The sequence below is a fragment of the Prenolepis imparis genome, unplaced genomic scaffold (assembly GCF_030444845.1).
Source record: "Prenolepis imparis isolate NDT839.2.m4 unplaced genomic scaffold, iyPreImpa1.0 SCAF_23, whole genome shotgun sequence".
NCBI lineage: Eukaryota > Metazoa > Arthropoda > Insecta > Hymenoptera > Formicidae > Prenolepis > Prenolepis imparis.
The window spans coordinates 460,802-488,368 of record NW_028141181.1 but is presented as its reverse complement, the minus strand read 5'-3'; the positions used below and the strand labels follow the sequence as shown (position 1 = coordinate 488,368).

The window sequence follows — 27,567 nt, the reverse complement described above, 5'->3', positions numbered from 1 at the left end:
TTTTTTCCTCGACTAAGAGAAGTACACAATTAGAATAAATAATAATGTATACACAATTAGAATAAATAATAATGTATAAGTATAATATGATTCTTATGAATTTAATTCTTCTTTTCTCGTTCTTTAAGAGTAAAATAAATTAATTGTTTTAATCTGAGGCTTAATACTCTTTAATTTATAACCCGTTCCCACTCATTCCCGCAAAGCAAGATTGCACAAGGTCCCATCCTGCGCAAAAGAGATTAAATTCTCTTGCCGAAAAGGGACCACCGAGCGAACGGCCCTTTAAATAGAGTAAGAGCGACCCTTGCGGTCGTTGACCTATTTGGGCCCAGACGTTCGTTCGGGTCGAACAGACGGATTGTCTGCCGTCGTTCGAGATAAATTTAGTTACGTCCTTCCTTTCGACTCTTCCTTCCTTGAGTCTGGACATAACATAAATAAAAATTGGGGGCTCGTCCGGGATTGAAATGTGCGATTTTTGGTAGCGGTAATGAGTAAAGGAACAAGAGGTCAAACTGATAAAGATCAAATAGAAGAACTTTATAAAACTGCATTAACAACACCACATAGAACACGCAAATCTAAACCTAAACCATCTGATTCCGAATTAATTCACACATCCACACCTTTAGTACCTTCAACTTCGACATCTCGCCAAATAAATTTTTCGTTAAAAGATCCTTCTTTAGAATTCGATTTAACTGAAAATACTTTAGTAGCCGAATCGCCCGAGCCACATTCCGACGATTCTGCCGATATAACTATTGAAACAATAAAAGATCAAATCGAAAAATTTGATATCGAAAGCGATCCCGAAAATTTACTTTCTTTTAACATGGCGCAACCTAACCCCTTTGCTACCTTAAAATACGCGGTAGACGCCGTCCCCTTTTTTGACGGTAGTAACATTCCGCTAAATTATTTTATCGAGGGTTGCGAGGAAGCGAAAGCTATGCTTCCTAAGGAAGCAGAAGCTCAATTTACTAAAATTATAAGAACTAGAATAGTGGGAGAAGCGCGTCGAACAATTCGCGATGAAGATTTTGATACTGTATCGCAATTAACTACTTATTTAAAGAAAATTTATGGACCCACTAAAAATGTATATCAGTTACAAAGAGAACTAGGATGTATTTACCAAAGGAATGAAGAGGATGTTGTCACTTACGCAAATAGAGTTAAATTACTTGGAAAACAAATATTGAAAGCATATCGAAGTTCCGGTCACATTTTACCCAACCAAAATATAAAAACAACGGTAGAAAAAGACATGTGTAAGTGTTTTATTAGAGGGCTTAAGCCCGAAATAGAGCAGAGAATCGCTAGAGACTTAGACGTACAAGAAACTGTCGTTGACGCGCTAAGGATAGAAAGAGAGCTTCGAGAGATGACAGGTTTGCGCCAGGGCCAAGGCGTTAAAACAGGCCAATCACCGTACACTAATCAAGTGCAGGAAATCTGTCAGATCTGTTTCAAAGAGGGACATGCCGCAAGTAGCTGCAGGAAGCTCGTTCAATTTTCCTTACAAGGGCACGATTTTCAAACGAATAACGGAACGGAGATTTTAATTTGCCAAATATGCAAAAAACGCGGCCACAGTGCGGATAAATGTCGCCAACGCGATCCTCGCGCTCCTCAGTCAGTAAACGTAATTCAAGAAAAAACTACTATATGTCAATTATGTTCAAAAACCGGTCACGACGCCAAATCATGCCGACAAAATACTTCCCAATAACAAATTAATAAATCGACGGTTACTTGTCAATGGTGTGAAAGGCCTGGCCATTCAGCTAGTAATTGTTGGAAAAAACAGAACGAGGAAAGAAGTTTGGAAAGTAGACCAAAAGTTTCATGCCAACTTTGCGATAAATTCGGACACTCCGCTAAGGATTGTCGTGTTAAAATAAATCAACAACTGACAATGAAGAACGATACATTCTGCAGATATTGTAAAGAACAAGGTCATCTCCTTGAAAATTGTCAGTTACGCAACGCAAGTAATAATCGTCGAAAAGAAAATAATCAGGGAAACTACACAGGTCCCTCGGGGTCGGGTGCACAACGGGGGGCCGGACACACTTCACACCCATCGACATCTCAAGAAGCCAAGTAGGCCGTCAGACCATCGACATACGACCCGTAACAGTAAACCTCGATAAACATAGTCGCGTGCCTACTGTTCCTGTTCCCGTAACAGTAAACCTCGATAAACATAGTCGCGTGCCTACAAGTCCAAATTAACGAAATACCATCGCAAATAACCTTTCTATTAGACACGGGATCTGGACCAAATATAATCAAGGAAAATTTTATACCTAAAACTCTAAAAATTAACTATACAAATATATTAAATTTAAATGGTATAAATAATCATCCCGTATATACGCTCGGAGAAGTCGCTTTAAATCTCCTTGGAATACCGATATCTTTCCACTTAGTATCCCACGACTTTCCGATCCCACAATCCGGAATATTGGGAAATGATTTCTTTAAACAAACATCATCGAAAATAGATTACGCTCAAGGATATCTGACCGTATCCGGAGTTAACATACCGTTTTTCTCACCGGAATCTATAATAGTGTCTCCGAGATCCGAATCATTATTTTATGTAAGGATAGAAAACCCCGAAATAAAGGTGGGATATATACCGAAAAATAGAACATGGAATTAGGACTTAGGAGACACTATTGTAGAGAACATCTCCGGAAAGGCGTATCTCAATGTTATAAGTACCTTAGACGAAGAAGTGGAAGACCGCGTACCCACTTTGCGTTTAAAGCCGTTGGATCAATTATTTGACGACCATAAATCCGACAATCCGACAGTCAACAATTACGATGAAGTTTCATCTATAAATGAAGAACCTACGAACACCAACAAAACTTATATTGATATCCAAGACAAAGAAGAAAATTTCGAAGATAAAGAAAAATTTACGGAAATAACTCGAAAGGCAAACAAAATTAATGTTGACAAGGGGAATAAAAATTCTCCTGAAAATTCTAATAATTCAAAAATCTTTGGAGAGGGAAGTTACCAAACCTCTCCCGGAAATTCTAATAATTCAAAAATCCCTGGAGAGGGAAGTTACCAAACCTCTCCTGAAAATTTTAATAATTCAAAAATTCTTGGAGAGAGAAGTTACCAAACCTCTCCTGAAAATTTTAATAATTCGAAAATTCTTGGAGAGGGAAGTTACCAAACCTCTCCTGAAATTTCATATAATCCAACAATTAACGGAGGGGGAAGTTACCAAACCTCTCCTGAAAAATTGAATAATTCTAGTAAAATGAAAAATTATCAAATCTCTCTTGAAAATTTAAATGATTCAAAATTCCTTGGAGAGGGAAGTTACCAAACCTCTCCTGGAGGGAATATTTCTAGAATTTCGGAGGGAAATTTCCAAACCTCGACAGAAAATTCTAGCTCCGTCAATTGTGAGGAGGGAAGTTACCAAACCTCACTACGCGATTCGACACAATCTTGTTCTAATTTAAGAGAGAAAAATTCCTTATCATTTCTAGATATCAAATTTCCGAAAGTTGGATTATTCACAGAAGACCACAATGACAAATTAAAGTCATCTCATTTCACTATAAAAGACCTTCTTGAAAAGGCACAAAAATATAATTTAAATATTGAAAAATTAAACATTAAAAACTCTAAACGCATGAGAAACAAAACCAAACCGTCTTCAAAAGTTTCGACGTCTTTATTAAATAAATCGCAAGAAATTATAGATAAATTTATGCAAAAACGAAAATCTAAACATAAAAGAAAACAACAACAAATTAACGATGCAAGCAACGATTTGCATAATTGCCTAGTGGTTTCCGAGGAAAAGGAGAAAGACCGCTTTATACAAATTATTACTTTATACAAATTATTACGATTGGAACATCTAAATAAAAAGGAACAAGAAAATGTAAAGAAATTAATAACAAAGAGTCAAAACTAATTTCATATTCCCGGAGAAAATTTAACTGCAACTCATGTACTCCAACATCAAATACCAACCACAGATGATCGACCAATTACTCGTCAATACAGATTCCCGCAACTACATAAAGAAGAAATAAACAAGCAGGTAGAGGAATTGTTAGAAGGAGGCATCGCAAAACCCTCACAATCGCCATACAATACGCCCATATGGATCGTGCCGAAGAAAGAGGACTCTGAAGGAAACAAGCGCTGGAGAATGGTCCTCGACTTTCGGGCTTTAAACGACAAGACCATCGGAGACGCATATCCATTACCTAACATCGTAGATATATTATCTTGATCAATTCAATATCAGCTTCCGCACGTCCATACAGACAATTGTTGTCGTTGCGCGAACGTATCAAAATTAATTCATGGCGAGCGTTAATCACAACTTGCTTGTAATCTTCGCAAAATCCCAACAGCATGTTGAGCGGTACGCAAAAGTTAAACATGCAACTATCACCACATGATCCATTATGTGTCATATCCCACCCGCCATTCTTCAAGATTTTACTTCTCTCGGTAGTTAAAGAGACATAATTTTTCAACGTAGAAGTTATTCCAACGTTTCTGTTGCGATCAATCTCCACACCATCGAGTTCATATCGAATTTCATCAAACATGAATGCAACGCAGTTATTTGCCAATACCAGCGTTTCATTTGCATCTATTTTAGATATCGTCAACTTTCCCTCAACATACAGAAAGCTTTCGCACGGTAACGTGTACAAATCCTAGTGGTGTATAGGTATCCGTATCTCATCGCTATGTCCAAGCGATGAGTTGGCGTATGGATGGTCCGTATGTGTCTCAACCTTGACGATACGATCATCAAAGACTGGCTCACCACCAATATTCAAAATGTCAATCATCTTTTCGTACGATGAATCCCAATGATTTTAAAAATTCGCGATTCAATGCGCTGAGTTTGTTTTTAGTGTAACGAGATCTCTGATTATTGTCGCTCACTGCAGCCGCCGCAGCTGCTCTCGCAAAAGTATTGTACCTCGTAATGTCCCTCGTAAAATTATTGTCTCTCACGTGCTCCGTATCATTTAGCACGAGCATCACACGCTAATTTTGTCGACGCCGTACGTGCAATCTTACAGTAATTTCCCCTCCTCGAAAATCCAGCAATCGTCCTTCTTGATCAACAATGCGTATCGTTAAGTCAGTAATGCTCCGTACGACGATCGGGAGATAAATGACCTGTGCAGGCGTTTCCGATATCTTATATCCTGGCGGCACGCTCGGTGAAAATTCATGTATCGTGTGTACGCGCTTGTCATTACTGTACGCACCAGTGGTGACGCTACATTCTATACGGATAATATTCACGCTAATAATATTTGTAGGTAAATCCGAATCATGCCATTTGTGAGGTTGCAATATACGATTCGACGAGAATCCCAAAAGCGATCCAATGCTGTCTGGTTTACTAAAATTTATTCTATAGATGCATTTGATTTCGCTCTTTAGAGTATTATGATTGGCGCGAAGCACTATTGCATCTTCATTCTGCTCTTTATTGGAAGGATATTGTAAAATTGCATATCTCAGATACTCATCTATGGCTTGTATTTCGTATGATCTCTCGGGTATTGTAATTTTCTTGTCATCGTTATCAAAGTAAAATTTATTATTCTTAGAATTTACATTCGGTATCGTATGATAAGTTTCAAAATCTATTAAACCGAGCTCATAATTACCATTCGATAAAACTATAGCTGGAAAATAGCTTACAGCGAGAACGCTACTTTTGCCAGTCAACGTTAGTGTTAGCGACATGTTGTCAAACTGAATCGTGATGATGGATTGACAGGCTTTATATCAGTCGTTTGAAGAAATCGTAAACACAATTGTCCAGAATTATTCTGATTATAATTTTGATAGGATGTGTGATTGTATTCAATTTTCGTAACATTTAAATATTGCACCAATTCTTTGGGTGGTTGAAGATTGCCAAAACTATCGAAATATATTGCTCGATTTCCTCTCTTTACATATGCTATCCAATGGGTACCGGAACCCATCAACGTCATCCAAATTTACAATACCGCTTTCATTTTGTCGTATACCGCTTATCGGTAAATTATTGCGCATGAAACACCTCTAAAGAATGGTATACGCATACGTCTTGCCAGTTGATGCAATTGTACATTAGTTGTTACAACCATAAGCATTTTTAGAGTTTTTTTTTGACGTTTTTTTTTTCTTAGTTGAGAATCCCTGTCCACGCTTGTATGGAGTGAGATAAACTCCACGACCTTCCATAGCGCGATTATGACGTTGCATTTCTTCAAGCTGACGTTGCGCAGCCTTGCTATCATTCACAGCCTTTGCGACTCCCGCTGCTCCATCGGCCAACGAACCGAGAACTCCCAACAATGGTAAAATTGGCAAGATACCACCACGCTTCGCCACAGGTAGTATTTGTTTCTTCTTCTTTTTCAAAGATTTTTGCACCTTCATCCCCATATCTAATTTTGCCTTTGCTTTCATAGCTGCCCAAACAGTCGTAGCGGCTGCTCTTTCACCAAGAGTCGAATCTCTCGCAGTAATACGTTTTCGCGCTTTCGCAGCGAGTATATTATCAGCAACGTGTCGTTCTCTAAGGGCGTTGCTTCGAGAATACGCAATGTCGTGCTCGCGACACGTGGCATCCAATGGATTAATACCTCGATCACCCAACCACTTTTCCAAATGAGTCCCCGGACCGCAAAACTGATAACCGGGAATATGTAATTCGATCGGAAGTGCGTTTATCGCGCGATTAAAGAGACCACTACCTATTTTCGTTGACATTAGCTGCAATCCTTTATCATCGGCGCTGGACCGTCGATGATAAAGCGTTTGCTGCCACGTCGATTGTAATGTTTGAAACATCGACGACAGGTCTGAATCTCTGGATCCGCCTTTATGTGTTCTGGCAGCTTGTCCCACACGTAGTGGATGTGATTTTCAAATCGCAATAAAACTGCTTTTGATACAAATTGCAGCTGTTCGGCGCTTAAACCGTGAATATCGGAAGCACTTGTTAGCATGACAAACATTTTTTCGGTACTGAGCGATTCATGGTTCCGCGCAGCTATAAATAGGCTCTCCATGACTCATTCATTCATTCGAGAGAAAACATGCGGTTCGTTCAGAAGTCTACGATAATCAAAGTTACAAATTTCGACGATAAAACACGGTTGATGTCGGATAAAGAAATACGCAGATATGGAAACATACTGCCGAACACTATATGCGGAATCATTTGCGGTCCTTCGAATTGTGGTAAAACTAACGCGTTGGTTAGTTTGATAGAAACCCCGCACGGCGTTTGCTTCGAGAACGTGTACGTATACTCGAAATCGCTTCAACAACCGAAATATCGATATTTGGAAAATTTGCTATCAAAGATAGAAGAAATTGGTTATTTTACATTCTCTAATAATAACGATGTCATTCCACCGAGTGAGGCGCTTCCGAATTCCATTTTTATCTTTGATGGCGTGGCATGCGACAAGAAAGATACGATAAGAGAGTACTTTGCAATGGGGCGACACTCGAGCGTCGACTGTTTCTATCTTTGTCAAACGTATGCCAAGATACCCAAGCATCTTGTACGTGACAATGCAAACTTATTAATTTTAGTTAAACAAGATGGGACAAACTTGAAACATGTGTACAACGATCACGTAAATACAGATATGTCTTACGATAATTTTCGCGCATTTTGTCAGAAATGTTGGATTCAACATAAATATGGATTCGCGGCGATTGACAAGGACAGTCCGCTGACTAATGGACGATACAGAAAAGGATTTAATGAATTTGCAATACCGCAAAGCACTTAGATGCTTTCGATGCATTGCTCGAGCAACGTCTAAATTGCAACATGAATAACGATCGTGAAAAGATTGTGAGAGAGATTGCGAGAAAACGAGCGATTCAATCCGTAAAAAATATCGTTTCTTGAAAACTGGTAAAATGGAGGAGGATGATGCATTGGAGAGGCATTTTAAACCAATCTTCGAACCTCTGAAACAGCTTGTTGAAAATACAGTCAGTGTTGAGTCTGGAGAAGAAAATATTGAACCATCGAGTATGCTCGGAGAGAAAAAAGAGTTTAAAACAAAGCGATCAAATATTTCATTGAGCTGCATAACTTCTACTCCAAAGCGAATAAAAAGCAGGCGAATGCAACAATTATTGGATGCAACTACTTCTACTCCGATACAAGATGTACAGCCAAGGCAATTATTGCATGATAAGACATCTGTCGAGGAAATTTCGAGACTTCACCTGAATCGCTTGTGACATCAATTCAACATTCATTACAAACATCTGAGGGTCAAAATTCATTGCGAAATCACCTGGGTCCACTTGCTCAAAAATATGTGGCAGCTATATTGAGTCAAGATAAAAATTCCAAGATGGATTACGTATACGGTGTTAAATTTATCGACAAAGGAATGATGCTCGGTAATAAAAATTTCGATGTGGATAAAAATGATAATATAATTATGGATGGATCAAAATATGTTGGAACAGCAGGTCTTTACGAGTTGGTTTTCAAGAGAATTCCCGACGATGAAATATATACTGCGAATGACTTGCAGAACTACTAATGTATATTAATAAGAACAAATGCGCACAGACGAAATGGTAATGTGAATCAGGCAGTATTAGGTAACAAGGGATACAAATATAAATATATAATCGCACCATTATTCTCTGATAAAAAATCTGGAAAAGGTATACCGCGTGCTATGACCGTAAACAATAATAAGATTGATTACGTGCATTGGAATGATCCCAACGAGTTGGTAGATCGCCTGCGATTGCTCGAAGCTTCACGTCAAGCTGGCAACAACGCCCACGGTAATGAAATATTGTCGATTATTGAGGAACTTTACGAAGCTGGTATTATTATAAAATAAGCTATACATCCACGATACGAGTCAGTCTGTCAATATTAGTGGTATCGAAATGTCGATTAATAAATTTGGATTATCACTTGGAACATCGAATAATAATTCATATTATCAATGGAATGGATTACTAAGAAATTACGTGCGCGATAACACTCTGTGTCTAACAGTCTCCGGTTATGACGCAAGGTCGCGCAAGATACGACGTGTAGCTTAACAGGAAGATGATAATGATGCAGCCAACAAACGATATGTCGAACCGAGTGTTAAGCTTTTGAGAGATCAACAGAAAGAAATTGAGAAAAAAATAATCAGGCTTGAAAGGAATATGCAGGCGCTATTATTAACGTTGGATAAAATGGCTGTAACGCAGACTACATCAAAAGATACGTAAAGAACTGTACGTGAAAATTATATCACATTATTACAAATATGCTTCGACTAAACACCTCTGAAAAGCAGCTACTCGTGGAGGAATTGCACGCTCCAGCGAGAAAAAATTTTCCGCGTAGACGCGTCATAGTACGTGGATAGGATGACCTGTGGCAAGCTGACGTGGTCGAGATGCGTCCTTATGCAAGACAAAGGATACAATTACATATTCACCGTTATCGATGTGTTGAGCAAGTATACATGGGCCGTGCCGCTCAAGAATAAGAGCGGACGCGAAACAGCTGACGCTATCGCCGAGATAATTCGAGATAGCAAGAGATGTCCGAGAAACATACAAACCGATAGAGGAAAAGAATTTTACAATGCAAATGTGCAGAAACTCGTAAGAAAACACAACATCAATCATTACTCGACCGTATTTTGTTATGAAAGCCTCAGTGGTGGAACGATTTAATCGTACTTTAAAGAACAATATGTGGAAAATGTTTACACTTAATGGCAATTGCAAGTGGATCGACGCGCTATCCCGACTCGTTGCAGAGTACAATGCGCGAAAACATCGCACTATCGGTATGAAACCTATCGATGTTACTCCGGAGATTGCCGAAAAACTTTTAAATACGGTATACAGTAACGTAAAAATTGCTGCTCCGGCAAGATTCAAAGTAGGCTGTCAGGTACGCGTGAGTAAATTCAAGACCGTCTTCGAAAAAGGTTTTACACCAAATTGGATTACCGAAATATTTAAAATTATCAAAGTGCAGAAAACTAATCCTGCGACATATATACTTGAAGATTTGCGCGGAAATTCCGTCGCTGGAGGATTCTACGAGTATGAGTTACATCATGTTGCAAATCCCGATGTATATCTCGTGGAAAAGGTTTTACGGAAAAAAGGCGATGATGTTTATGTGAAATGGTTGGGACTGGATAAATCTCACAACTCATGGATTCATAAAAATAATGTATTATAAACATTTATTTAAAATATCTGTACACTGTTTATTTTACAATATATTTATCTAATAATTTTATAAATACAAATATACATTGTGACGTGACAGTTTTCATTTGGTGAAATTGTCCGTCACAAGGGTCGCGAGACCCGACTGGGGGGGGATTTTGGGACTTCTGCTCTCTCTAAAATAAGAAAGAGAGAGCGATTCGAGCGCGGAATCGGACGCGATTCCGCCGCTGCGCGTTTCGATTGCGTGCTGCCATAGCTGTTAAGATTTCTGGCGATTGCTGCGGCAGCTATTAGCGAAATTAGCGAAGGTCGAGGGAGAAGCGACGACATCTCATCCGGAGGAAAAGCGGCGTATGGGGTAGAAACAGGACGAGGGGAGGCCACGCCTTACGGAACACGCTAGGTGAGATCGCTATTAAAATATCATGACCTTAAATACTTTTCGGGACAGTAGATGCCGCGGAAAATTGATTTGCATCTCCTCTTCCCTAGGGATCGAGAGCTGAGGAAAAGGGGAAGGCCACTCCGCGCGAGAAGTGCGCAGGAGCCCCGCTACGGAGTTACGGCAAGGGACCCGAGGGCATGCCCGGCGCCCGGACCCGGATGCGATCCACGATCGATTGAGGACTCGCGGCGGACGACATCCGGTGTCCAAGGCGGCCCGGAATCGGGCCCCCCGTAAGCTGCCGCAAGATTTTCCCGCCCATATCCTACGGGAATGGAGAAACGACCCCGGAAAAGAAAAAGAGCGCGGAAGCGAAGGGCCGCCGCAACGACCGCGGGGATCCTCCGGGCCGCCTCACGGCCCTGATTACGGGAGCGCCCCGAGCGGCCTAGTTCGGCGATACGGCGCCAGCGTGTCTCCGGCGAGACTTCCGCTCGTCATTGTCGGGCAAGACTCGTGAGGGAGCAGAGGTCCTGTCGACTATCAGGAAACGTGAAACGAGATCGAAGCGTGACGTCGCAGAGGACGAAAGCTGGTGAGACGTCGTCGCCATCCCCGACCCATACAGAAGGTAGATTATTCGAGCGAGTCGCACCGAGGAAATAGAGCCTATTCGAAGTAGTTGCCGAAATAGTTGCCGAAATGGCGGTTGACGCCACGTCATAGATTCTCGGGATACCTTTTGTGACGGCCACCGGAGTGACGACTCGTTCGAACCCCCTTATTCCGCGAAAATCTCTCTCTTTTCGGCTAGCCCACAGTCCGAACTCTGAGGTTGGGAAAATTTGTACGGTTGTGTATCGCGATTACATGTTTCTCGTTAGCTGTCGTGCATAATTCGTAAGATCGGTGAGCTCGTAAATTCGTATTTAGCGCGGGTACTTTGGAACTTGTTTAGCGTATAATGAACGAAGGGCGGTATGCGAAATGGATCTGATCCTCCGTTCGGTTGTAATTAGCGCGAGCGAGAAGTCCCGGATTCGATACTCACGCGGGTAGCAACGACTAAGCGGATCACGTGCGCGGCGCGTGGACGTTGATATCCCGGCGTGCGACCGTAAGTTTTATAGTATCGAATTTCGGGCGGCGCGAGCGGCTTACGCGTGTTTCTACGACGAAAGTATCCGTATGTGAATATTCCGATGCGACTCGAATAATAGTACTTATGTAAAATTATATTCAACGGTCTCCTATGTCGACCGAATGTCTGTTTGTCTTTATATCATATATTGAATTTGTTTTGTTCTGGTTTTTATTCGTACTCATGTCTTTAATACGCTTTCTTATTAATTACTTTCTTTTGCTTACGTAAATATACTCATGAAAACCCAGCAAAGTCGCCCCGTTATTCTCCTCCTTTCGCTGTCACAAAGCGAACCCTTGCCGTCGGCCGAGCTGCCGCGCCCTTGATCGTCGCGATCTCTTGGCGAGTATTGGATCGAGCCTGCCGGAATCGAGACGGACGCGGCGACCGCGCCGCGGAGTTCCGGTGAGTAGCGGTACGGTTTCCCGTACCTGGCGCCCATTCCAGTTATATAGAGTTTGATTATTAACCCGCACGCTCGAGGGCCCGAATGCTCCGAGAGATCGTGTCAAAGGAATTTCCGCGAAAATAACGATAATTATAATTAAAATTTATCGGTTATAACATATACATATAATATACATATTTATACAAAATATACATATTTTACAACAAATATTATTTACAAAGGTATTTTATAATTTCCCCATGGTAATGTATCAGTGGTTTCAGGTATGATATACCGCTTGTCATCGTGAGGACTTAGAGCAATTTTCGTCTCGCGAATGGTGTATACTTCATGCAATTTCGATCTTATACATGACTGACTACGTGTCATTTCAATCTCTTCATTCAAACACCGCGTATAATATTAAACGTTATCGTTCTCGCGACAACGTTACTCTTGACACCTTTTACTTTTTTCGTATTTTTCTTGCCATCCACTCGCAAGGCATACATTTTTGTTCTAACCCCTACAAATTCGGTCATAATCACACCGTTGTTTTCATCTTTCATTAGACCGGGTACCTTTTTATTCACGAGCGCTATACCGTACACATTGTCCGCAGTGTAATCGCTCGTATCAAATTTGTCGAGGTTGCGTTTTATATTCTCGTACACATCTTCACATTCGATGTGGTATATTAGGCTGTCTGTGTCGGTGTACATTACCCGGCATCTGTCACGATACAGCGGTGACATGTACTCATGATGAAATTCATATAAACATGTTTTGGAGATGTCGAGTATGCACATGCCAACATAGATTGGTTTATAAAATTTTACCTCGAATTTGCGTAATTCGACAGCGATTAGATTTTCCGAAAAGATACTTCTACTGTGAAAATTTGATTTTGCAATCATTGCCTCTGCACCGTATCTTCCTTCCCAATGTGTGATAAGTTTTACATCAATCCGATTACGCACATTTTCCATCGTTTTGCCGAATACTGCATTATTCATCAATTTATATAAATTTTTTTCAAAATCATTTTTTGCTTGCGTTCTAAATTGCGTATTAAGTTCGATATAATTTCGAAGCCATGGAGATTGCGCGAATTGTAATATCCGATGTATTTTTGCAACGCGAAGGCCGTGACGTGTACATTGTTGCAGGTTGCGGTAGTGTATCACATATCGCTTCTTGTCGTATAGCGTTGCGAGAAGCTTATCTTCCCGCTTGCCTAGCGGCTTGTCGCGTGTCGGGCAAAACGGTAGGTCAGTGAGCGTCTCATGAAGATGTCGCGGATATTCTAAATCTACCTCGAGGATGTAGCCTGTGGGTGAATCGAGCGCGATAGATGATGTGTCGAAATTAGATACATCGTCGACCCATTGAAAATCAGCATAAGGCAACTCTATGGAGTTTACTATGGTTGTTTGACGAACTCTATGGAGTGTACTAAATTTTTTTCGCAAATATCATCATAACTATCGTAAAATATGGACTTTTCTCTATAAATTTAAAAAAAAATTGAATACCGTACGATTTTTTTTCGCGAAGTTACAGCATATCAAAGTTACCTATGCATTTTTGCCTATATATTTAATTACCGCCAACATTAGCATTACCCGATGGGCACTACGGGGAGGTTGCTGGTCGGATTTTGCCCATCGTGTGTGTGTGTGTGTGTGTGTGTGTGTTGAGGCAGGGATATGTGTTCGTATATAAAATTGTATATTTCTGCCTCGTCTTCGGATGACCTCTTGCAGGCGCTCACGCATATTAATGCAGGCTCTAAATTGTGGCTTGCAGAATTTCGAACCATATTCGATGTAGGGCTGCTTCCAATTGCTGGAAATTGGTTGGTAGTCTTTCAAAATTATGCACCCATCTTCCCATAAAAGATCATCTGAAGACGAGGCAGAAATACACTAGTAGTAAGTGGGCACGTATGGCCCGTCATAACAAACCCCCACCACTCGGCCACTGGCGTCGGCCCCCCATCACTCGGTCCCTGACGCTGTCAGATATGGCCCGTCAAACTAACCCTCCCCCACCACTCGGCCGCAGACTCTAGAGAGGGGAATGGTGGGGGGAATGCCGATTGGTCACGCCGGTGAGATAAAAAAGGGTAATAAAATGTATTTGCATAGGTCCCCGGTGCGTCGAAGGAAATCTTCGATAATAATTACGGTAAGAAATAATTGAAAAGGAAGAGATTATACAATATTATATTTAAGTAGACGACTAATGACATGACAGAGGGGCGACAAAATTATCCGACAAAATAACGATAAAATGCTGAAGTCGCCGTGGTATACTGAAATCATTGTAGGGAGTATGACATCCCCGTCTACCTCTTGCAGTAGAGCGAATGGGCACCGGCGTCCATGTATAGCGCTGAAAAAAATTAACACAAGCATTTATTTCGGCCGAGCGCTTACTCAGCGTCGCATTGGCAGATATCGTTAGTAACGAAGGAAACAAAAAGATATACAAAAAATACAATCGGCCAGCGTCCGTAATAATGCCTAACCGATTACTCAACGTCGACGGGTACTATCGGCACCTCAGGTAACAAAAAGATTTCTAAGGTGTGTCGAAGGAATTCTTCGATAATAATTACGGTAAGAAAAAATTGAAAAGGAAGAGATTACACAATATTATAAGTGGATGGCTAACGATATGGCAGTGTCGTGAGAAAAAAATAGATAATAAAACATGCATAGATTCTGGTGCGTTGAAGGAAATCTTCGAAGATAATCGCAGTAAAATGTGTTTGAAAAGGAAGAGATTACACGGGAATGGTGATATGTGTATTGTTGTTCGTATGACGAAGCGACTCGTCGTTGGGAGAGGTGAACAGAAATGTGTATGCATGCAAGATGGGAAAATTTTTTGTTGGTGGAAGGGAAAGAAAGAAATAGACTTTTTTGAGTAAAAATATATGTGGTTTATATAAAATAATGTTGTTATTACACAAAAAGTTACAAGAATATTCATGGATACAATTTTCGTTTCATTACTATTATACTTGTTATTTGATTGAAGTAAAGCGAGACTAATTCCAAAAATGTTATCTCAAAATATACATCGAGAAATGTTAAATCTTTTATTTGTGTGCGTACATTACGCTCTATTTCCTTGCTATTACCTCTGATTGTAAGTTTTACAACGTTGTTATTAATATATTTATTGAGCGGTAGATTAATTTCTATTTCATTAATTAGATACCGTGCACATTCGTTAACACTGCAAGAAATTAAATTTAATTGATTCAAATTTGCGTTCACACAATCAACTATATTTTCTAATCCTAAAAAAGTTGCTTTCTGCATCACTATTGCGACGTTGTAAGTTTTTCGTTTCTTCGCTACTGGTGCGTTTGTTTCCGTATCTTCGACGTTATCGGAAGAAGTATTTCCTTGTTCATTTTCACAATACGTTAGTAGAACAGCTCTTGCTCCATACGCGGTGGTAAAATTTATAATTATCTTGTTGATAATAATTGAACTCAAATTAATTTTATCACCGTTTAAGTATGCAGACACCCGTTCTATATTTTCTTGAAATTTCTGCCACGATTCCATATCGAAGCAAATCCCTGACGTTCCATGAGATGTTAATTTAACAATCGGTTGGAAATCCAGCTCGTCTCCGTTCGCAGTCATCAGTCCCACATGAAGTTTCTTTGTATAGGATGAATTCAATCCATACGTTGTGGACAACAGCATATGCTGATTTATTTTTTCCTTGTTGTTGCATCCTGGTTTGGAAACACAGTTGGAAGCTGATGGTTTCACAAAATTCGAAATTTCCTCGTGATTACTCATGATGATTGTTTCTTCTCGAAAAAAATTATCGAATATACGCCGAGAGAGAAGTATTCGTTGAACAAGTATCGAGAACCGTAAACTTTCTTATTAACGAAACTGAGCGTTTGGATGTCGTCGAACGAATGAGATTATTCTTTCCGAATAACCACAGGAAAAGAGATAAAATAGAAAAGTGGAGGGGAAATGCGCGCGCATAATAATAAATCAATTCAATTTAAGAAAGTAGTCAATTCAATTTAAGAAAGTGGTCAATTCAATTTAAGAACGCGCTGTTTCGATGCGTGTCTTAATCTTCGAGTTAGTAACATCTGTTGTCTTTAAAATCTGTGTACGTATTCGTCCTTTGCGAGGTGAGACAAAATTCGGCACGATAGAGCGAGTCGTTAAAAGGTCGTCGAACGATAAAGAGCGAAGACCGAGACCGTTGCGAGAAATAACGAGATAGACGCGATTTTAATTCAATCCGAGACTTTTATAATAATTTAATAATTTCTTGAATAAATTTGATTTTTACATCTAATAAATTATTTTACATCAATTAAATAATCCTACAGATATCGAAAACCACGGGCTAGCTTGTAGTAAAACGCTGCAAATAGACGAGCAAGTAAAAATTTTCGGCATTAGTTGGAGTCCATCGTTGGATGTCTTGCAGTTTCGCGTGTCGTTTTCCATCGGCATTCCGAACACGAAACGATCGATTCTATCTACCGTCGCGAAAATGTTCGATTCGCTGGGCTGGGTTGGACGAGGGCGTCACTGTCGTTGCCAAAATTTTCTTGCAACAACTGTGGCAATTTAAGCTGGAATGGGACAACCAGCTTCCGCAAACATTAACAAAAAAAGTTGTGCAAATGGAAATTTGCATATTGCTTCCTCACCATTTTATTTCGCTAATTAAGATAGTTTTTCAATTATGGCTTCCTCATAGAGGAAGCTTAACTTGCACGTTGCTTCTTCATCATTTTATTTTGCTCATTAAAATGGTTTTTCAATTATGGCAATGTGCAAGCCATAATTGAAAAACCATCTTAATTAGCGAAATAAAATGAGGAAGCAATGTGTAAATTTCCATTTGCACAATTTTCTCCAATACTAGCAAACCCTATATTAAAAAATATTTTCTTAAAAAAATTTTTTTAAAGATTTCTATGCTACTGTGTTCTGAATGTTGTATAATTTGTCAATTTACAATTAAAAGAAATCGACCAATTCTCTCAACAAATTTAATATCAATCATGCTTTAATAATATATTATATTTAGAACTTTCAAAAAATTATTTAAATTTTAAAATAATTAAAAATTTTATAAAAAATAAACCATTTTAAAAATTCTCCCCAAATTAAATATCAATCATTCTTTAATGATATTTTCAAAAGTTCGATAAGTTCGATATTTCATAATTTACGAAAGTTAAAGCATGTACAAACATTTTTTGAAATTAATAATTTTATAAAAAAAAAACTCATTGATCCTCGTCAAATTAAATAGCAAATATCCTTTAATGATACTCTATTTATGTAAAAAAGTTTATGTAAAAATATTTGTCTAATATCTCAAAATTCACAGAAGATAAAATAACCACATAAATTTTTTAAAAAGATTTTGTAAAAACTTTATAAAAAATGAACCCTTTTACCCTTTCCTTGTTAAATTCAATACCAAATATCCTATTGGTACTTTATTCATGTAAAAAAAATTTAGTTTAATATCTCAAAGATTGCAAAAAATAAAAATGCACATTTCTTAAAAATTCAAAATTTTATAAAAAATGAATCCTTTTACCGATCATCGCCAAACACAATACCAAACATCTTTAAATGATAGTCTATTTATGTAAAATAATTTATCCAAATATCTTAAAATTTACGGAAATTAGAGCAACCAGAGACATTTTTCTTGCAATCTAAAATATTATAAAAATCGAATCCTTTCACCGATTCTCGTCAAATTCAGTACTATCCTTTAATGATAGTCTATTCATGTAAAAAAATTTATCTCGATATCTTAAAGTTTACGAAAGTTAGAGCAACCACAGACATTTCTCAAAAAATTCAAAATTTTATAAAAAATAAACCCTTTCACCGATTCTCGTCAAATTTAATACCAACAATCTTTTATAATAATAATACTCTATTTACATAAAAAAATTTATCCCGATATCTTAAAATTTACGGAAGTTAGAGCAACTACAGACATTTCTAAAAAAATTCAAAATTTTATAAAAAAAATGAAACTATGATTTTTATAAAAATGACAGTAAATAAAAGTGTTGTTCTACTTTACTTGTATGCCAAATTGGAGCGCTGCAAGTCAAATAATTTTTGAGATATTTAAATTAAAAAAACATGGGTGGGCACATACATACATACACACACACATACGGACATTTTTTAAAAATGTAATTTTTTGATGTTTAGGAACATTCTAAACACATTGGCATAGAAATCTGAAAAAAAAATTTTTTCACGAAAACAAAGCTTCCTTTATGAGGAAGCAAAAATGGGGAGACATTCGCTGCTCATTAGCCGAGCTCAATAATTTACAGCTCGATCGCAGGATACAACGAGGCGCAGACACCGCGCATTGTGAGCTTCACGGTTTTTCCGACGCGTCTACCGCAGCCTACGCTGCAGCAATTTATATCCGAATAATAACCTTTAGCGGGACACGTCACGTCGATGTTATTAGCAAATCAAAAGTCGCGCCGATTAAGACATTGAGCATTCCGCGATTAGAGCTTGCTGCTGCAGTTTTACTTGCGAGGTTAATGGAGTTTGTGCGTACATCGCTTCATATGCCTTATACTTGCTGGACAGATTCAACCGTCGTTCTCGCATGGATGAGCATACACCCTACGAAGTGGAAAACATTCGTCGCGAATCGCGTTTCAGAGATTCAATCTCGCATTCCATTCGCCTCGTGGCGACATATCTCCACTGTTGAAAATCCCGCCGATTGCGCTTCGCGAGGAATTCCCGGAGATCGCCTTGGTTCACATAAACTTTGGTGACAAGGACCCCCATGGCTTCTGCCAACCTCTGAATGGCCATTGCAACCCGATATTTCAAAGATCGAGACGAGTATTGAACAGAACACTCGTGTAATTACCCATATCACAACACCGGTAGAAAAGTGGGATCTCGCTACGCGATATTCGTCGTGGCCTAAACTTATAAGAGTCACTGTTTATGTAATGAGATACGCGTCGCGACTTCGCCATCGCGTTAACCAGTGTGAAACTCCCGCCGAATTCGCCTTCGCTTTGTCAGCAGATGAGTACCGGACGGCGCGAGATTTTTGGCTTAAACGAATCCAAGAGGAAGCATTTCCACTTGAAAAGGACGCGCTTCTTAAAAGAAAACCGATCTCATCAAAAAGCGCCATTCTATCGTTAAATCCATTTCTCTGCGACGATCAATTAATTCGCGTGGGCGGGCGGTTATCCAACGCGCCGCTACCCATTCCGATGAAGCATCCGATTATTTTAGCGTCACATCCGATAGTCACGCCGATAGTTCAGCACGCTCATCTGCGTTCTCTCCATGCAGGCACGCAGCTGATATTTGCCACCTTACGAAGAGAATTCTGGATTCTTCGCGCGCGAACTATCGTAAATTCCGTAATTCACCGATGCGTCATATGCGTTTGCGAAAAGGCCGTTACGCCTATTCAATTTATGGGAAGTTTACCTAAAGTGCGAGTCACCCCTCCCACGTGCGCGTTCTTACACTGCGGAGTCGATTACGCCGGGCCTGTACTCATTCGATCCATATCGGTTCGCGGCATAGCCTCCAGAAAAGCGTATATCGCAGTTTTTATATGTATGGCGACGCGCGCTATTCATCTCGAAATTGTAGACGGTTACTCCACTTCCGCGTTTCTCGGTGCATATTCACGATTTTGCGCGCGAAGAGGACTACCAGAGTCGGTGTATTCCGACAACGGCACTTTTGTCGGAGCCGATCGTGAACTAACTACTGCATTTCGCGCCGCTTTCCGAGATCCAAATTTTCTCAACCGAACCTCAGGCGACAAAGTCTCGTGGCATTTCATACCTCCGTCCGCCCCGCATTTCGGCGGTTTATGGGAGGCGGGAGTGCGCAGCGTCAAGCACCACCTCCGGCGGGTGGTCGGGTCGCACACCATGACTTTCGAAGAATTTTTAACGCTTTTATGCAATATCGAAGCGTGCCTGAATTCTAGGCCTATCGCTCCACTCTCTGACACTCCTCATGATTACGAACCGTTCACACCCGGCCATTTCTTAATAGGCACCGCGATTACTACAAGTCCAGAACCATCGATTCTTAATGTCAATGAAAATCGCCTATCGCGCTGGCAAATGGTTCGTCAATTGACCGAAAGGTTCTGGAAATTGTGGCAAAGCGACTATGTCAACACACTGCAACAAAGAGTGAAGTGGCAGAAAATTGCAAAAAATGTTCAAATCGGACAACTTGTACTAATGTGTAATCCCTTGCTACCGCCCTGCAAGTGGGAATTAGGTCGCATCGTTCAGTGCCACTCGGGTGCTGATAATTTAATTCGCGTCGTAACCATAAAAACGACCGGGTCCGAATATAAGCGTCCGTTAGCTGAATCTGTTTATTGCCGATCGCCTTGGAAAACGTCGAGAAGACAACTACATAAGCGTCTTATTGTCAGTCATTGTAAAACGAATTCATGATGTATCAACCGCCTCGACCGGTTAGTTTTGTTTTCATGGGTGATTTTCTCTCGTAGTCATTAATTATTTCGAAACGATTATTTCGAGGCGGGCGGTCAAAGTTCGTTAAATTCAAAGCATTATTATTAAGTTTTATCCGTATTAGGTTTGAGTGTTTAGTTTATCTCTTCCTTTCTTCTGGTAACATAAAAGGAAATTCTAAACACTCAATATCATAAATCATTATCTATATGAGTATTTATTCGCTTCTGTTTTGTTTGGCGAAGCGTTACCGTTTAACCGATACGCTCGAAAACAGGAAGCTCGCGCAAACTCGAGTCATCCCTTCCCATTTCTAAGAAAGTTCGAGATCATCTTTGAAAATCTTATAAAAGGTCGAACTCGAAACCGTGACTTTCTTGTTACGAATAAACAGCGAAGAGCGAGTAATGTTAAGATAATTCGATTGTAAAATACAGCAACGAAGAGAATTTCGATCCAGCTGTTGTATCGCAGCATCGGGCGTGCGGTCAAAATATCGAAGAAATCGCGAATGTACTTTGCGCGCCGACTGCAGTTACGAACAATTTAATTAGTATGTCGAACGAGCGCTTAATTACTGGTTAAAGCAACGATCGGAGATCGAACTGAAAATCTCTTTTATCGGACGCTTTAAAAATAAATCCATTTTATTAAAAGTGAAATAAGACTTTAAACCTATATTTCTCTTCCTCGATTCCGATATCTCATGCGCTCTCTTGTCGAATCTATCTGTCTCTTTCCCCGCTTTCAATCAGCTGTCGCTCCACAAAGCAACACAACATTCCTACTCACTCTCTCGTTCAAAGTCAATCATACTCTATCTCCTCGCACGCTCTCGAGACCTCTCGCTCTCTCTGAGCGATACCGGCGATTCTAATTCATGTATGACAAAATCCAGACGCGCAAGTGAACAATACGCGTTATTTTGAAACACGGGAAATATTTACAAAAGCTCACTTTATGTTTCAATAAGAACTGCTTGACTTTTTATTTAAAATTCTTTTACATTAAATATGTAATATTTCATAATACTTCAAAATTGTACTTCAGGAATAATTGCACATTTTTTAAGCATATATTACATCAGTTTAATTCTTTTTAGTTACAATATTTTTAGTATTCTCTGAATGAATTGCTATTCACATAAATATATTTTTCGAAATTTTGAAGACATTTGAAACTTGTTAAGGATTCGAAGATTCGAATCTTCGAAGTTGTCAAAAATAATAGCTTTAGACTATTTTGCAATTAATATTTCTAATATTTTAACAAATTTAACACGTTTAATTTTTGTATATTTGTATATTTTTAATATATACAGAAATACTTAATAATTTTAGTGTCATTTTGAAGCATGTTAAAAATGTGTCTTTGTGAAATATGTTACGGATGAGCTTTGAACAAATATTTTGGAATGAAATATCTAATGAATTTATTGAATCCTTTAAGTTTGTTTTTTCCTTATTTTTATTTAAAAAATTCATAACTCTAATATGTAAGTATATAATATTATACTTGTTTAAAGTGTAACGACGCCCCCGCGTCATTCCCGATCGTCCATCCGTCGGAAGGCTGCGCCCGGCGAACACCAGCCGGGCAGGGCAGCAGGCGCCGAGCACCCATTTTTTAATCATTGATATGATATCACCACGATATCAAATTCGGAAACCGGCTCCGAAAGCGCCCGACGCGCGCCGAAAAAGACCGACTACCGTCGCCACTTTCCCCGCTTTTCCGATCCCGTTATCCAAGCGGTATAAAAACCGGAGCAAGAGATGAGAGAGGACCAGATTCCGTTCCGACTCCGCCGCTTCCTAAGCACCACAGAGTCAAACCGAGAAGGAAACCGAGGTAGACGTATTCGCTGCCTCTGCGGAGATAGTCTCCGCACTCCAAGCTCCGACTCTCGGAACCTGAAAGCCTACGTATCCGAGGTAGACGCGTACGCTGTCTCTCCCGAGATTGTCTCGGGATACGTAGATTCCCGTCTCTCGACCGCCGTTGCGTTCCCGCCCCGTCTTTTACACTAATTAGTGGACGGCCGTGGAACGCCGTCCATGCGATATCCGCAGCCGCGCGGACACCCCGCACCGCCGAACCGCGACAGTACGAACGATAAAATAGCGTGAGAATAATTGTGCCGGCCGATCACGCTCTCTTCGATATATCGAAGAGAGCGAACGCTCTCGCTCGACGCGTTTTCTTATACGCGCTGACTCACGCGCCGGCAAAAACTCCGGCCGCCCTCGCGCCGTGCCGACACCCGCGCCTAGCCGTCGCGTAAACACGACCGCGTCGCGATCCGACACCGATACACACCATCATACCTGTCGATACCCACGCACACACACACATACACCGCGGCGATTTAAAGCCCCGAAACGGGTGTCCGCCGATAGCGAGACGATTAAAGACGCGGGCGACATACACACATACATTCACAATACACACCCACGCATACTTGTAAATACCCACCACATACATGTAATAAAGTTCGTCTATTTCAATTATAATTACCGCGTTCGCTGTCTCACCCTTCACGAGCCCTGATCCCGACTGCGCTATCCCGAGCTCGCGAAAGGCACCGTTACAAAAGTATAAATAATTATTTCCAATATCAATATTTAATAAATCCTTTTTATGTTAATCTTCAATATTTTGTTCAGAAATTCAATATTAAATTTATTTTGCATTTTAATTTATGTTTAATATTTTAGATTGTCTTTCTTAGAAATTGTTAAAAAAGCTTACTATTTAAGCAAATCTGTCTGAATGCACGGTAATTATTTGTTAAGTATTTAAAGTGAGTTTCTCGCGAGTGCTTTACGCTGGCACAGTTAGTACCATCATTGTATCGCGAGATGGCTCCGCGGCGAACAGTCTTTCCGTAGTAGAAAATAGTCGAAGAAAGTATATAAGGCGATGAAACTATTTAACTGACACCTTGATGTTCAAGGCTTTTCAAGTGGGATATTGGTTTCACTTTTATTTTCGATGCATCTGAATTCATAATTTATATTCTCTTCAAAGTGGGAGTTATTCGTTGAATATGTGATCGTGTTACATGGTATAAGTACAAGGATATGCTCATTCCGTGTTCACCCACTGCGCAGTGCAAGTGAGACGTCACACTCGGGTAACTCTGATTGAACTATAATTAAACATGGCGGCCCCCCGGTGCTGTTTATATCCGGAGAAACGTGATTGTGAAAGATTGTGAATATTACAATGTCCTGTTCTGTGAAAGGTTGTGGCAATTATTATCGAAAGACAAAATTGCTTGATGGGAACAGTATAAAATATTTTTCGTTTCCGAAAAATTTTACGATTGCAGTTAAGTGGCTTGCAGCATGCGGAAAACAAAAAGTTAACATTAAAAAAGGTAAGATTTTATATTTCTTGTAAATGTACAAATATTGCAAAGTAAACTGCATTTTTTTGTTTGTATTCAGCTATATGTTCCCAACACTTTGATGCATCATGCTTCGTACAGCCATCGTAAGAAAAGTCTCTTTTCTATTCTCAAAAAAGATTGATAAAATTAAGAGCGGATGCAATTCCCACGTTACGTTTAATGATTGATGCGCCGCAAGTGAAAGCTGTTCATTGTGATAAAAGATCATTGGCATTAATTGATACATCGGATATGTCAGAATCAGCATGCAACGACACATCAACTTTGGAATCAAAATGCAACGATACAGTACTACCTGCCACATTTGGCGATGATATACTTGTGTCACAAGGAATTCAGTCGACCCACAATACTACAGCGTTACCATTTACATCAAAGGATGTAACTGCTCTCTTGGAAAAACTGTGAGTTACAAATTAATGTTTAGAAACTTTTCAGTTCATTATACGAATAGAGAATGTCTTGTATACTTTCAGTAATAGTGTTGAAGAGCAATTAGCGGCGACACAAAAGGAGTTGCTTACGTACAAAGAGAAAAAAAGGAAAAGTAACGAAAATGTGGAAGCAAAAATGTACGAGATACTTGAAAAGATGTTTACTCCGGGCCAAATACGGATGTTACTAAATTCGTCTAAGAATCATATAAAATGGTCTTCAGAAGATATAGCAAGTGCTATATCGTTACGATCTGTCAGTCCGAAAGCGTATCGATATTTAAGGAATGTTTTGCACATACCGCTCCCTGGTCTATCAACACTCAGAAGGTGGGCAAGTTCTATCAAAGTAGAAACAGGTATTATATCGTGTGTGCTCGAGTGCATGAAACAGAAAGGAAAATGCTTGAAAGATTATGAAAAATTGGTAATACTAACATTCGATGAGGTCTATTTGTCTAATAAAATTGCTATAGATCGCAAATATGAGCATGTCGTTGGACCTCACAAAACGTGTCAATGTGTCATGATACGAAGCTTGTTTTCCAATTGGAAACAGCCAGTGTACTATAACTTTGATGAACCTATGACTAAAAGCACGCTTCTGCATGTTATTTCAGAAATATATAATATCGGTTATACGGTTGTTGCTGTGACGAGTGATATGGGTTCGGGTAATATGGGATTGTGGTCAGAATTAGAAATAGGAATTGCACCCAAAAATGTTACTTTCAGCATCCTGTTTGTATAGAACTAAAAAATTTTGTTTTTGCAGATATGCCCCATCTCATTAAGCTTGTGCGTAATCATTTCCTCGATAATGAGTTAAATGTGAACGGAGTAATTGTTAATAAAAAAAGTTTAGAACGGATGTTAGCAATTAATAGTAAGGATTTGAAAGTGGCGTACAAAATATCTCAATACCATTTAGACCTGCAAGGTACTGAGCGACAAAAAGTACTTCCAGCTGTTCAACTACTGTCTGCTAATACTGCTTCTGCTAATACTGCTTCTGCTAATACTGTCTGCTAATACTGTTTCATTACGATGGTGTGGGCAAAAAGATTTTCTTGAAAATGTAGAGTGGGTGGAAACATCATGTATAATCAAGTTGTTGAACGACTGGTTCGATATATTTAATTCAAAATCGATGTATGGCAATCATTCAGGAAAAAATGCTTACGGCAAGAACTTACAAGTAACACTACTCAAGTGCCATTCGCCGATATTCTTGAAACTTTGCACACACGTAGTACATCGAAAAACATTAAACACGTGTTTTTTTATTTTGGCTAACAAGGCGTTTTAAGATCGGGTATAGTACCACTATCTTGCCTTCACTGGTCGGGTATAGTACCACTATCTTGCCTTCACTGGCTGGGTAGACCTTCCCATTGCCTTCAGTTTCCGCCATTTGGATGCGTCATATTGAATTTTTCATCCGCCACCTCTAGATTGATATAACTGTTGCCAAAATCGTAATCATGTATCTAATAAACTTCGCAAGTGGCGTTAAATAAAGTTTTTGAAACTTCTGCGATTTTGTCCACCATTTTGTATTTGCCATTCTGAATCTCGTTAAACTAATGTCAAAATTGTCATTAGCGATCTCAAAAACACGCAGACAATGGGAAGGTCTACCTAGCCAGTGAAGGCAAGATAGTGGTACTATACCCGACCAGTGAAGGCAAGATAGTAGTACTATACCCGATCTTAAGGTCTTTGGCCTTGTTAGCCAAAATAAAAAAAACACGTGTTTAATGTTTTTCGATGTACTACGTGTGTGCAAAGTTTCAAGAATATCGGCGAATGGCACTTGAGTAGTGTTACTTGTTAGAGGAACAAAATGCAATACTTCACGAAGTGACGTCTTTCATGTACAAACGAGTAGGATGTCACAAAAGTTTAATGTTATTTCAGAAAGGGTTCATCGTGAGCAATAATTCTTTGGAACAATTATTACCGTACTTGATCGAGAAGTATTCCACGGCTGATATTGAATATGTGATAACAAATCGATTAAACCAAGATGTATTGGAAAATTTCTTTTCTTTTATAAGATCGAATGGTGGTGGTGCGAACGATCAACCTTAGATTTTAAGTATAGAATGAAACGCTACATATTAGGAAAATTTTCTACAATTACTTTCTGCAAAAGTACAAATGTCACAGAAAGCGAACAAAATATATCCTGTTTAATATCTCCGCTTAACGATGATAATAATAATAATAATAATAATAATTGTGAAGAGTATACTTTAAGTGATATGTAATGCCGTACGCAAACGAAGACGAAACAATCTATCATCATGTCGAAGAACAATTGTTAATGGAGAATGAAAGTAATGATAAGGAAAATTGCGTTCCATGTTTTAATTCAGCATATATTCCTACTTTAGAAGAAGAACAGTTACTAAAATCATTAGATGAAATGGAAATTGTCGACAATATTGAGGCTCAAGGTTTACTATATATAGCTGGCTATGTAGCATACAGGTTCAAAAATAAACATGATACTCTGGGTATTCGAACATGTGAGCTACCAATTGTTAATGACCAAGATTGGTTACAATTCATTTCCCGAGGGAAATGCATGTACCCATCGCCTGACCTTTTGAAAGCTGCACATGTCATGAACACAGAATTCTCCAAGTATCACGGTTCAAAGCTTAGCAAAGACAAATTCATCTTCAAGAAACTTGCGAATAAAATAGAAATTGCGTTAAAACCTATCGAATTGCCAAGAGAGGTCTTGTTGTGTCTTGTTAGGACAAGAACCTACATTAGAGTACGGGAAATTAATCGAACCATTGCTATAAAAAATAGATTTAAGAATAAGAAAAAAAGGTTAACCAAATTTACGAATAATACATCTTTTTCATAGCACTTTTATATATGTTGTTATTATTATTGTTGTCATTTAACTATCTCTACAAAGTTAGTATAAGGGAGGGGAGCTGTCAAGCCTATGTAACCTAAGTTAAAAT

General features: G+C 39.3%; 2 protein-coding genes across 2 annotated transcripts; one reads left to right on the top strand and one right to left on the bottom strand.

Annotated features, from left to right (window-relative positions):
- Nucleotides 1-15,182: 15,182 nt before the first annotated feature.
- On the bottom strand, nucleotides 15,183-16,016 carry LOC145946835 (uncharacterized). The gene has a single exon (XM_083056589.1). It carries the CDS (start codon nucleotides 16,014-16,016, stop codon nucleotides 15,183-15,185), a length of 834 nt encoding a protein of 277 aa, XP_082912715.1.
- Nucleotides 16,017-19,216: 3,200 nt separating this feature from the next.
- Nucleotides 19,217-20,710, top strand: LOC145946834 (uncharacterized). Its single transcript, XM_083056588.1, has one exon. It carries the CDS (start codon nucleotides 19,217-19,219, stop codon nucleotides 20,708-20,710), a length of 1,494 nt encoding a protein of 497 aa, XP_082912714.1.
- The last annotated feature ends 6,857 nt before the right edge of the window (nucleotides 20,711-27,567 follow it).